The following is a 13,709-nucleotide window of genomic DNA, read 5'->3' on the forward strand; positions in this document are numbered from 1 at the left end:
TCCACATTCAGAAAATGAGGTGTGTCTTTGTGGAGATTGCAACATGATTTTTTTAAGTGTCAGGTCAGACATTGTTATTGCTGTTCAGGAGCTCAGTCCTGTCAGACTCTACAACCCCATGGACTGCAGCACGCCAGGCTTCCCTGTCCTTCACTGTCTCCCAGAGTTTGCTCAAATTCATGTCCATTGAGTCGGTGATGCTATCTAACCATCTCATCCTCTGCTACTCTCTTCTCCTTTTGTCTTCAATCTTTCCCAGCATCAGAGTCTTTTCCAATGAGTCAGTTCTTCACATCAGGTGGCCAAAGTATTGGAGCTACAGGTTCAGCATCAGCCCTTGCAATGAATATTCAGGGTTGATTTCCTTTAGGATTGACTGGTTTGATCTCCTTGCTATCCAAGGGACTCTCAGGAGTTTTCTCCAGCACCACAATTCAGAAACATCAATTCTTCATCCCTCAGTCTTCTTTATGGTCCAACTCTCACATTTGTACATGACTACTGGAAAAACCATAGCTTTGACTAGATGGATCTTTGTCGGCAAAGTGATGTCTCTGCTTTTTAATACACTATCTAGGCTTGTCATAGCTTTTCTTCCAAAGAGCAAGCGTCTTTTAATTTCATGGCTGCAGTAATTTTGGAGCCCAAGAAAATTAAATCTGTCACTCCTTCTACTTTTTCCCCACCTATTTGCCATGAAGTATTGGGACTAGATGCCATGATCTTAGTTAGTATGTTGAGTTTTAAGCCAGTTTTTTCACTCTCGTCTTTCACCCTCATCAAGAGACTCTTTAATTCCTCTTTACGTTCTGCCATGAAAATAGTATCATCTGCGTATCTGAGGTTGTTGATATTTCTTCTGGCAATCTTGATTTCAGCTTGTGAGTCATCCAGCCCAGCATTTCGCATGATGTACTCTACATATAAGTTAAATAAACAAGGTGACAATATACAGACATTACCAAATTCAATTGAAAACTAGTCATTATTGAAAAGTTGGTCAGAGTTTGAGGTACAAGGAAATGTGTGTTATCTTCCATTCTGAAAACAAAACAAATGCTGAGCGTCCAGTAAAAGAGCAGGCAAAGTCAGGGTTTGACCCAGCCTGATGATAAAGGATCTAGATGTCAACACCACAGTTATTGCAGATACCTTCTATTGCATTACAGAACTAGGGATTTTCAACAGGAATTTAAATAGCAGGAATAGAAAAGCCTTAACTTCCTCTCTGTGGGCCATTGATCAGTTAATATTTCTGTTTTATAATAATGAATATCAACTTGTACTTACCCTGAAAAAAATCTAGTTACCTTCATCATTACTTGCTACTTTCAAGACACACTAAGATATACTGAATTAGAAATCTTAGCAGATTTCTTGTAATTTCATTTTAAAGAATTTTTTTACCATCTATCTCATGGATGGAATGGGGGAAATTTTCATTTTTTTCTTTATCTCCCTCCTGATGTCATCATCTAGTTTATACAGAAGATCAAAGTAATAGGGAAACAGAAACTGGGGTCTCTGATTCCTATTCTGGTATTTTCTCCATTACATTGAACATTTCCCAATGAAATATCCATGGTGAACCACTTTGTTAGGAGAAAAAAACCTGTATTTGAAAAGCATCATATTACTATTTACAAGAGTTTTCTGATTTTATATCTAAATATGAAACATTAAAAAAAATCAATGGTCAAAAATTATATTCCCTTATAACATTAATATGCCTAAGATAAGTATGAAATTTTACTTCCTTTTTTCTTGCTGAACAATTTGTCTGTTTATACATAGTGACTGACTCCAGGATTCTTGCCTGGAAAATCCCATGGATAGAGGAGCCTGGCGGGCTACAGTCCATAGAGTCATAAAGAGTCGAACACGAATGAAGTGACTTAGCACATGTGCACGCATATAGTGACTGAGTCACCTCCTCTGATGCTGTTCTTGATTCTTTTTCATTTTTAAGTGACAGCATGTTATCACATCTAAGCTTGAACTCTCAACACTCTTCCTTTCCTCTTTTCTCTCTCTTTTACCATTTTCATCATATAAAGAGCCGTCCTTCCCTCAAGCATCAAGACATGACATATCATTGATGCATTTTTAAAATTCTTCTTCTTAGACACTCCTGTCACTGTAGATGTAGATTAAATGTCTTAGCATCCATTTGTAAATCTATGTGATTTAACTCTCACCAGCTCCTTTGCATAATTCTTTATAGTTGACAGTTGATTTAATTGGTGATTTAATATACCAGTGCACTTATTTAAAATGTGCTTGTGAAAACCGACCTTTGTGTAGAATATAGGTGTGCTGCTCAGGTTCTCAAAGAGTTAATAAAACTAGCTTTCACTTTGCTTAGCTTCCCGAAGATAATTTGGCTCATTTCCCAGACCAAACCCCTAAGGTAAAGGTCAAAGTGCAATGGATCGTATTAAGGTGCAGAATTCGAGCCTCTTATATCTTGCCCAACTTGTAGTCCTCCAGAACTCAGTGGGAGCTATGGTTCATCAGAGCTTCAGAACATGATTAACAGACTGAAGAAGGCCCTGTAGAATTTCCTTTAATGGGGAGTTGTATGAGTGAGTACAGTGGGTGAGTCTTCAATATTTCTTGCTTTTTAGCATCTTTAGTATTTTAGCATTTTTAGTATTGTGTTTTGAGAACCCCTTTTGAGTACAGAGCCATGTTTCATGTATGTGGGAACAGGCCCAGGGAATTCCTCATGGGTTAATAGCAGTAACTCTTGCAGTTTTTACAATAGGCTTAATAGAAATAGCCCATTCCCTGGGAGGAAAATAGACAAGTGAGGGTGGAGTCATGGCTTTTTAACTGGACTTCACCAGTCATTCTTGACAAATGGAAAAGAGAGCTTCCTCTTTTTCATTTTTGACAAATGGAAAAGAGAGATTGGGGAAAGAAAGAAAAAAGGCAAGAGCAAGGCTGCAGAGATTAGGAACCTAAAGACACCTTTCTAGAAAGCTCTCAAATTGACTCTAGAGTAAGAAGAGAGTGTCTGGAGGTTTAATGTTTTTCTTGTCAAAGGGGAATGATATATTTTAATCATTTTATCGCTTTGAGAGTAAAAATGGCTTATAGTAACTGTTGCCCAGTGACGATCATTTTCCCCCTCCTGAAGCCTGTTGATAACTACTCAGTGACCTACAATCTTGATACTAAGTGATGTCTGGAGAAGGAAATGGCAACCCATTCAAGTTTTCTTGCCTGGAGATTCCCATGGATAGAGGAGCCTGACAGGCTACAGTCCATGGGTCACAGGAGTCGGACACGACTTAGCAACTAAACCACCACCACCAAGTGACATCTGAGAGTGACTCAGAAGTGTCACTTTGCTTTTCTTCACTAATGTATGGAAGTAGAGCCCCCTTGCTATCTTGATTTTATGACGCTCCATATTATGCTCCATACTAGCTTTGTTTTGGGTTGATGACCTATGGCAGCCCAGTAGGTTAATCAGAGGCAGCACGCTTTACCATTTGAGCTCCTCTTTACATGAACCCTCCTGTTGACTGCTAGTGAACCAAAGCCTTCCCACCTCACCCCACCCCCAGGAGCCAGATCCCATAATGATACCTCCCACTCATTGCTTACTCACAGGATAGAGAGACCTCTGTCTCTGTCAGCTTTGGAAGAGTACTTTTGAAGTTGTATATCCAGCAGACTTCCCTGGAAAAGGAAATGGCAACTCACTTCAGAATTCTTGCCGGGAAAATCACTGAACAGCGGAGCCTGGCAGGCTGCAGTCCATGAGGTTGCAAAGAGTCAGACATGACTGAGTGACTAACACACACTTTATCTGGTAGACTTAAAGGCTTATTTTCCTGCACATGCATAATTTCCATAATGAAAGATTGATAAGAAAGTGCTCTTCCTTCAGATCTATTCCTTCAAGTCCATAGGTGATGTATGTTCTGATGACATATGATCAAACCAAGTACCTCTTTTAAAGAAACTTGTAAATGTCACCATGACTCACTGCCATTTGAAATTCCAGAAGTAACATATAACAGTGTATAAAATGTGTCCTTTCCTTGTTTCTCTTTGCCCATTAAAAAGAAAAAAACAGGAAGCAAAGCTGGGGAGTGTGTGACAGTCTAGGAATACTTCTAGTAGAACCAGAAACTGTTAAATGTGCGTGATTTTGAATTTATTTCATTGACCAGCCCAATGAGTTTTTCTAACTAGGGCAGTTTTCTCCACCAGCATTTAATAAGCATTCCATCCACTTGTACTTTTTAGCAACAGAGTTGACAGTTCAGATAGGCTAGGATGTGGGGAAGACTGGAAGAGCTAGCTATAAGCAAATGAGCAAGCAGCAGAGAAACAAGATTGGAGAAACAAAAAGCATTATGGATGACCATCCTCTAGTATGTGGCCAGTGGGATGCTTCAGATTCATGTTAATAGACAAGATTAGCTAGAGTACAGACCTTTCTTTTCCATTTGCCTTGCCTGCTGCATGCATACAGGCAAAGGTTGATGCATCAGTGTCCTCCTGGCAAAAAGACTTCCTGGCCTCAGTTTACAGAATATAATTGCTTAACTTTCTTGTTTAAATCTCAGCTTTATTTCTGATCCTTTACTAAATAGTTTCATAAATAGTGTAGTGTAGAATAAAATAAATACTATAAAGTATTTCATATTTGTTATAGTATTATAGCACAGCCCACCCTATTAATTTGTGTGTTCCATATTTGTGGATTCAACCAACTATGGGTTTGAAAATATTACAGGGAAAAAAATTCCAGAAATTTCCAAAAATCAAAAATTGAATTTGCCATGCACTGGTAACTATTTACATAGCATTTGCATTGTCCTTACAGCTATTTGCATCATATTTACATTGTATTGGGTATTAGAAGTAATCTAGGGGTGATTTAACATATATGGAATGATGTATTTGTATGTAATACAAATACTGCAGCCATGTTATATAAAGGACTTGAGCATCTGTAGGTTTTGGTATCCTGTGGAGAGTCCTAGAACCCGTCCACTGAAAATACCAAGGAATGACTATACTATAGTATGGTAAACTTAGTAAATATGTTAAATACTTTCTTAAATACTTGAGTATATTTGTCTTCAACTAGCTAAGCATTCATTTCCCTCTATCCCCATTATCGCTAACCTCCTACCTACAAAAAGTTCCCTTCCTTACCTGTTATTCTCAAACTTCCCTCTGAGCCTACTATACCTCCCCCACCAAACTGAATTCTCAGTTAGTATAAATCAGGATAGACAGACATATCAGCCTGCGTAAAAGACTGCCTTATCTTCAGACAAGTATGTTGGGGCTTATAACCCATTGCTGTGACTATAGGGCCAGTTATTTACATTTATGGCAAGTATGTGCCTTCCATAAATCTAAATCTTAGTAGAGACCTTTGAAGCCAGTGTGACGGTGGTCTAATCTGTTTCAGTCACGTGACCCACGAAGTGACAGAGGATTTTTCTCCTCGGGATCCAAGAACTGTTGTTGTGAAGCAAGATGACGGGGGCTGCACTTCAGTCACACCAGCATTGCACCTACCTGAACTGGAAAGAGAAGAGGAAAAAGAAGACATTTCAGATGCTATGGACCTGAATCCCTGTAGTGCAACATACAGCAATTTAGGTAAGTACAAATGTCATATAAGTAGTATTTAAACTTTGTCTTTTTATGTATTAACCAAATGCCATTGTTTCCCTAGCGAGATGGTTTTTATTGTTTCATGGTGTCAAAGTTGGAAATTGGAGTTATAAATTTTAACTTACATCAGAAAAAGTCATGTATTTAATATGTACTAGGCATGTATTAAACACATTACCATGAGTTCTGTGTCATGCACTAAGAGTCTAACATGGTCCCTGCCTTGAGAGACTGACCTGGTGGGAAAGAGACTAGTTAATGACTTCAGTATAATAGGATAAGTGCAGTGATAGAGAATACACATGGAATATTTTTTATATTACATTGGGGAGGGTGTTAAAAGATGCCTTCCTGGAGATACTTCCTTATTGAGCTGATTGACAGAGGGAAAGAAGAGTGTTCCAACCAGAGGCAGCAACATGAGCAAAAAACAAGGAGATATGAAACAGCTTGGAACATGTGGACATCACAGCCATTTAGTGTAGCTGAAGTGTGCACTGGAGAGTTAGACAAGGTCATGCGTTTCAGGCTAAAACCTTAGTTTTTTGGTTTTTGGCTGATTGTGGTATTGAATTATTAAAAAGTTTTAAGCAGAGGAATGACATGACTAGACTTGTGTTTTAGAACATCCACTGCAGTTCTGCCATGTGAGGATGGATTAGAGGTGAATTATTTGGTAGCAGAAAATCTGGTAGTTGGGTATTATTGCAGGACCACAGAAAGAGATAAGAAAGAAAGGTCTCAACTAAGATAATGAGAAAGGGAACAATGGACAGATTTAAGAGATATTTGAGAGGTAAAATACCTTGGTAGTTTCCTGGATGTGAATGATATAAAGCATCTATAATATATCCCAGATTTCTGGCTTGGTGCTAGTGGACTCAAAAGAGGTAAGATCTCAGTTATTGGAGGTGTTTAGGCAGAGCCTGAGGGATCATCTTTCAGAGATGCAGTGAAGGAGAATCCTACACTACAAAGAGGGTTGATGTACCTGCTAATGCAAAGATTCTTCCACTTTGAAATCATCTTCACTCTTCTTTCTTGAGTGCCCAGTGACTTCTGATCACACTGTCTCCCTTCCTTGAGTGTCACAGAGTTTCCTTCCTTCTGAAAAGCAAAGCTTGGGGCTGGACAAGGGTTTCTTAGTACTCTTCTCCCATGAAGTCAGGAGAGAGATGAGTAGCATGAGCTCGACTGCCACATGCATGGCACTAGTAAGATTCTTATGGGCTACTGGCCAATTCTGCTATCTAGTTTCTCATCTCCTCTCTTTGTCTTTTTTCTCTAGCAGGTTCTTGTAAGGAAAACTCGTTCTAAAATCAGCTTGTGTACTTGGAAATAAGGGCATCTTAAGAAGACCGAAAGGTTAGATAAAACTAGGAGAAATGCTCTACTGTAGCCTTTTGGAAAACTCAATCATAAAAACCCACATGCAGCTGAAAACACATTCCATAAGGAGAAGACTTCATTCTAAGTTCCCAAAGTGTTCTGTGATTTGTGGTTGGGGGAGAGTACACTCTTGCAGTTTACCCAAGCAACCATCTTGGATACCATCTTCTAGTGGGAATAGATTTTATAGTCACAGAGCTTATTGAACTTTTTCCATTCTTTTCCATTTTATGAAACATATTATAAAATGAGAATTTTATTTTTTATTTACTTTATGCCCTCAGCATATATATCAGGAATTACATTTCAGACATTCTTACTGCACCAAAATTTCTTTCATGATATTCTCAGTAAATATATGCAAACTTTTACTGATTGTATGTTATCTTATGGAATCTTTTCTTTAAAAATATCCACTAGCCCACATCAGTTAAAGTTAACTATTTTATCTTATTATCTTCTCAGTTATATAGATTTTTATAAAAATAGAGCATTACTTTCATGAATATGCCAAGTGCCTTACATATATTAACTCATTTAATCCTCACAACAACCTTGGGAATTACTATCTCCGGTTTTCAGATGAAGAAAGTACATCAGAGTACATTACCCAAAGTCACAGAACCAGTAAGGACTGAATCAAGATTGGAACCCAGTTTGTCTATATTACTAGACTAAAATGACTGTAAACGCTAAATTCTTGAAAGATACCGAAAGCCTGCAAGTGTTTCCATTTTTAAGTCATCTACTTTGAGAGACAAACTTTAAGATATTTTTTGTAAAAGGTTTGACTAGAGTACAAAAACACTAAGTTACAGATGCCCTGTCAGAAAAATAACTGTCTTTCTACCTGTTGCTTTACTTTTAAAAGTATGTGATGCTTATAAAATGTTGCCTAGCCTTCCTTAAGTTCTTAAGTGGCGATGCTTGACTCCATAGGATATGGTACCTGGTTTTACTATGTAAGTACAATAATAACTGAATAATAGATAGAGTTGGCTCCATCAGTTCTACAAACTGGTAGGGTTTTTGTTGTTGTTGTGTTGCTATTGCTAGTTTTCCTAATGGAACAGTATTTTAAGTGGCATCTGGAACTTACCTTTTTTTAATATTTTCAATAAATCATTTGCATGAAGTTTTAAACTATCCCTTGGAGTAATTTTTAGGATTTAATGCCTTAGTAGCTTTAAAAAAAAAAAAAGAACTTACGTGTTTTAAGACCAAAAGGAAACAAAACCTCTTAGTGTATAGCTTCACATCCTTTAAAATATTCTAGAATCACTCCACAAAAGCATTCTTTCTTTCTCATTTTTTTCTTCTTTCTTAGTCTTGTTTTAAAAAAAAAAAAAAAAAGAGTCAGAAAACACATGATCTGATGTAAGAAACTGACAGAGGGAAGTTAAGGATTACCATAATGTTTTGCTGTGGAATTTATTTCTGAAAACTGCATCATTAAAAGTAGGCTTAGGAAGCAGTGTTTTTTTTTTCCTTAGTAGGAAAAAGCATAGGTTTGGGGGGATCAGACAAGTTTGGGTTCTTATGACAGCTGTATCACTGCCTGCCTGCATGACTGTAGGTTAGTTATTTACCATCCTTGAGCTTCAGTTTCCTCATTTGACATGAGAGAATTAATATCATCTGCTTTGTAGGGCTGATGGCAAAAGAAGTGCTTGGTTCATAGAAGAGCTTAATAATTGTCAAGTTCCTTTATTTCTACCCCAAAATATACTGCTGCTTTCATTTGTCAATATGTTTGATGTGCTAGCCAGAAAATGTAGAATAAAGTATAAATAATTTTAAATGTTTACTAGAAATGTTGAATAAACAGAGCAACAAAATGTGAGTCCAAAAAAACTGTGGGCTGCCTGTGTAACTGATGACTGAGGGAGTAAAACGTAATGAGGAGACAGGACCCCCAAGATGGCCAGCAGGGACCAGAGGAGATATGACAGATAGTAGCAACATGCTGTGACTGACCCAGTGCTCCAAGGTCTGCTAGTTATGGCAAAACAGAGGGACATGGCAGACAAAGAAGGAAAAATATCGTATGCTACTGCTACTGCTAAGTCACCTCAGTCGTGTCCGATTCTGTGCGACCCCATAGATGGCAGCCCAGCAGGCTCCGCTGTCCCTGGGATTCTCCAGGCAAGAACACTGGAGTGGGTTGCCATTTTCTTCTCCAATGCGTGAAAGTGAAGTCGCTCAGTCCTGTCCGACTCTTAGCGACCCCATGGACTGCAGCCTACCAGGCTCCTCCATCCATGGGATTTTCCAGGCAAGAGTATGACATCCCTTATATGTGGAATCTAAAAAGAAATGATACAAATGAACTTATTTACAAAACAGAAACGGACTCACAGAGTTAGAGAATGAGCTTAAGGTTGCCAGAGGGTGGGGATGGATGGGGGAAAGGGTAATTTGGGAGTCTGGAATCAACGTGTACACATGCTGTATTTAAAGTGGATAATGAACAAGGACCTACCATGTAACACATGGACTCTACTCAGTGTTATTTGGCAGCCTGGATGGGAGGGGAGTTTGGGGGAGAATGGATACATGTATATGTATGGGTGAGCCCCTTTGCTATACTCAAAATAAAAAGCTTAAAAAATACAAAAGGGACATGACTAATAAGTCAAAAAACAACAACAACAACAAAAAAACAACTAGACTGGAATAGGCCTTGATTGTCGTTATAGATGTTTAGTCACTAAGTCATGTCCAACTCTTTTGTGATTCCATGGACTGTAGCCCACCATGCTCCCCTGTCCATGGGATTTCCCAGACAAGAATACTGGAATGAGTTGCCATTTCCTTCTCCAGGGTATCTTCCTGACCCAGGGATTGAACCCGTGTCTCCTGCATTGGCAGGCAGATTCTTTACCACTGAGTCACCTCGGAAGCCCAGGCCCTGATTACCCTACTTCAGAATCTCACCCTAGACCTCCACCCTTGGGACAGCTTCCTTTCTCCATGGTGGTATAACAAGAGCTGTTGTGCTTCACACATTCCTACAAAAAGCTACTGACTTATGCAAACCATTCATTTTTTTTTATCTCAGAGATCCTTGTCCAGGGTTAGTTCAGCTGCCTTTTTTCTCCTTAACATAAATAAAGCAAACTTTTTTGTTTATAACTGTGTTAATTATTAGATTTTAGAGCTTTACTGTACAGTATGGTTGCCCCTAGCCACAGATGGCTATTTAAAATTAAATTCATTAAAATGTAGATAAAAATTCAGTTCCTCAGTCTCACTAACAACATTTCCAGAGCTCAATAGCCACATGTGGCTAGTAGTTACTGTATTCAGCATGTGGATACAGAACGTTTTTATCATCACAGGAAGTTCAACTAGACAGCACTGATTTAAAGAATTTGTTATTTGGTGAATTTGTATTGTGTTCTGCAGGCACAAAAATCATGATTGGCTTTTATGCACTCGACATGTTGACCCTTGCAGAGTGATAGTTTTCCTGTGGGTGATGGTGACATGAGATCAATGAACACACTCTGATCTATAACACTTTAATACCCCAAGCTGGATTTAGCAGGGTATCTGCCATCAAAATGATTTCCTGAAGAAGTGATAGAAAGTTTTTTTAATCAGACCTTCAGCATTTCCCCCATGTTTCTTATGTCTATCTCAGAGTGTCTAGAAGAATTATCACTATATTTTTATGTGGCACACCTGGCTTCTTTATCAGCCCACTAAAATCAGGAGCTTGTAATGACTTCTACTCTGCTGGAAATTAGTTGGTGACTTTAGCTCTCCTTCACTCACTTTGTAACTAAGTTCTCTGGACTACTTTTTTAGAACGATCTTCCCAGTCTCCCTTTACTGGACAGAATTTTGGCCTGGTCCTCCTTCTTTGTGCCTACAACCTAACACATTATCTAAAACACACAGAAGGTGCCAAGAACACATTTGAATGAATGTGTTGAAAATGACTTAGCGTTTGACTTTGTAAGATTCAGTTTACAGAAATTGAGCTCTCCTGAGAAAAGTTCATATAGGAAAATTTCAAGTCCTAGTTTATATGTTCCATTTATCAGCTAGCTCTTTTTTCTAAAATGAGACTCAATCAGGGGTTTCCCAGTTAAGGAATTATGAAAGCCATACCTCAGTTTGGGGCTTCCCCGATAGCTTAGTTGGTTAAGAATCCACCTGCAATGCTGGAGACCCTGGTTCAATTCCTGGGTCAGGAAGATCCACTGGATCCACTGGAGAAGGGATAGGCAACCCACTCCTGTATTCTTGGGCTTCCCTTGTGGCTCAGCTGGTAAAGAATCTGCCTGTAATGCAGGAGACCTGGGTTTGATCCCTGTGTTGGGAATATCCCCTGGAGAAGGGAAAGACTACCCACTCCAGTACTCTGGTCTGGAGAATTCCATGGACTGTATAGTCCATGGGGTCGAAAAGAGTTGGACATGACTGAGTGACTTTCGCTTCCATACCTCAGTTTCCTTTCCATGTGAAACTGTTCATATGCCTTATCTGACTTAGCTAGAACATCTCCTTAAGGCTGCACCATTCAAACATTGAAAGAAAACACTTAAAAGGCTTCTATCCCCAGAAATTTCTTTGGCAATGTATTGACCGTCAGCGTGAAATTTTAAAGGTTAGTTGTACTTAAAGGAATGTCATTACATCACCAGCCTTGTTGTGCATGCATGCCTGCTCAGTAGCTCAGTTGTGTCTGACTCTGTGACTTCATGGACTATAGCCCACCAGGCTCCTCTGTTCATGGAATTTTCCAGGCAAGAATACTGGGGTGGATTGCCATTTCCTACTCCACTTGATGTTGTAATTATGGAGTAATGTCATCATAAATGGCAGCTTTAAAAAAAATCATTCTGAAGAATATATTACCATTCATTCATTTACTCAACTAATAATTATTGAGGCATAACAAATAATTCTGTGGGCCAGACATTATGCCACATAATACAAAGTTAATTACTTGAACCAAAGATTAAAGAAATGCACATTTTTAGATTATATGGATATTTTTTAAAAAGTGAGAGTGACAGCTTTGAACATTTGTTTGTGCATTTGTTGTACTTCCTAAAAATGTAATTATCTCTATTTAAAAAGAAACCATAGGCTGTGTTCCTATCTTTTAAGTTGGCTGCATTCACAATTTAAAAATAGTTTCCCATGTGTACTGGAATTTGTTGGCAGAGAACAATATTTAAATTACGTAGATAACTTACCCCCAAATAAATAATCTCTTGCTCTTGGAGAGGTTCTCACTAATGCAAGCTTTAAAAAACTGATTCTGTCAGCTGCTGCACCACTGACATTCTTTTAAAGTGGTCCATGCATCTCTTTATTTGAAGCTAAGCCTGAGCCTGATCTTGAAGCTCTGTTTTATCATTTGGCGTGAAGTTGATGTCCCCTGTGGTTTGCCAGTTGCTGCCTACATTTAACTGTGCTGGAACCTAGCACAGTGGTAACGCCCAGGTAGCTTAGGACCCTTCCTCCTAAGCTACTGAGACCTACTACCAGGGTGTGATACAGTGAGTGCTGGAGCCAGTCAAGGAGAGGCCACTCATCTGACAAGGCTGGTGCCCAGTATGTGTGTGGCATCTATTTCCAGTGCATCTTTCCCAGTTTAGTGATGACCGTCTCTTCTGTTGTCCTCTCCCTTCCTGTTCTCATCTGTGTTGTCTGTCATGAGCCCTGGGAAAAGATTCAGGATGAAGACTGAAATTACAGTTTAAGTTGAAAAATATATTGCACTTATTTTGGCTTTAACACTTTCCTTTGTTGAGTGCCAGCTGTCTCCTGGGAACCAGGCGAGGCACTGGGAATACTAGTGCGTATTTAAAGGGTCAATGAAAGCCCCTGCCTGGGAGGGTCTCAGAGAAGGTCACTAGTTTTAAGCTCAAAAGAGTAGCTATTTGCCAGACTAACAACAAGGGAGAACATTCCACATAGAAGGAAGAGTGTGCACAAAGGCCTGAAGCTTGATAGGAAAATGAATGTTTGGGTAACTACAAGTACTTAATTAAAGGTAGCTAAAGTGCAGAGTGAAGGAGGCAGAGTTGGCAAAATGGGGCAGAGTGGAAAAGCAGGGCCAAATCATAAATGGTATGTATGTATCGCAATGAGTCTATCTTTTCTGATAGGAAATGGAGAGCCGTGTGATCAGGATTTCTTAAAGATCATTCTGGAAGCTACCTACAGGATGACTGGAGGAAGGGAGACTGACCAGGAGACCATGACATTCCTGTCTTACTGGGATAAGGAGCTAATTGTACTCATAAACACACTGTCTCTGTCTAAATGGTTCATTCTTAAGTGCCTTTAATCCCTTGCACCCTAAGATGATAGTGATTGTCAGGTTTTAAGCAAACACTTGTTGTGATTTTTCCCAAGTGTCTCCTCAAATGATGGTGCCTTCCAGTAGATCTCTATAGATGTAATTATTATTTTGAGTTTTTCACTGTATAATCATTTTTAAGATGTTGATATTTAGAGATAATAGTTTTCTTATTTCTTTTCTATTGTTAAGCCAATTGTGTAAGTTTTTAGAGCCCATATCAATTATTTTCCTTCCTGAGGAGTTTTAAACATCCTTTTTGCTTCTTTGAAGTAGTGTCACTAAATTATTGCTTTTTAATCCATCTTTCATCATTTGCTTGTTAAAAAGTGATATAAGGCCT

The 13,709-nt window shown here is 38.8% G+C and overlaps 1 protein-coding gene across 13 annotated transcripts in view; it reads left to right on the forward strand.

Annotated features, from left to right (window-relative positions):
• Positions 1-13,709, forward strand: part of PEAK1 (pseudopodium enriched atypical kinase 1) — a 315,488-nt gene that overhangs the window by 267,013 nt on the left and 34,766 nt on the right. For all 13 annotated transcript variants that reach the window (XM_081549532.1, XM_081549533.1, XM_081549531.1 and 10 more), the window contains one exon: positions 5,444-5,637. In XM_081549532.1, the coding sequence (XP_081405658.1) occupies positions 5,444-5,637 (194 nt within the window). The remainder of the gene's footprint in view (positions 1-5,443; positions 5,638-13,709) is intronic.

This window comes from Giraffa tippelskirchi, chromosome 12, assembly GCF_054371585.1.
Source record: "Giraffa tippelskirchi isolate mGirTip1 chromosome 12, T2T-mGirTip1v1.2.pri, whole genome shotgun sequence".
NCBI classification, from domain to species: Eukaryota; Metazoa; Chordata; class Mammalia; order Artiodactyla; family Giraffidae; genus Giraffa; species Giraffa tippelskirchi.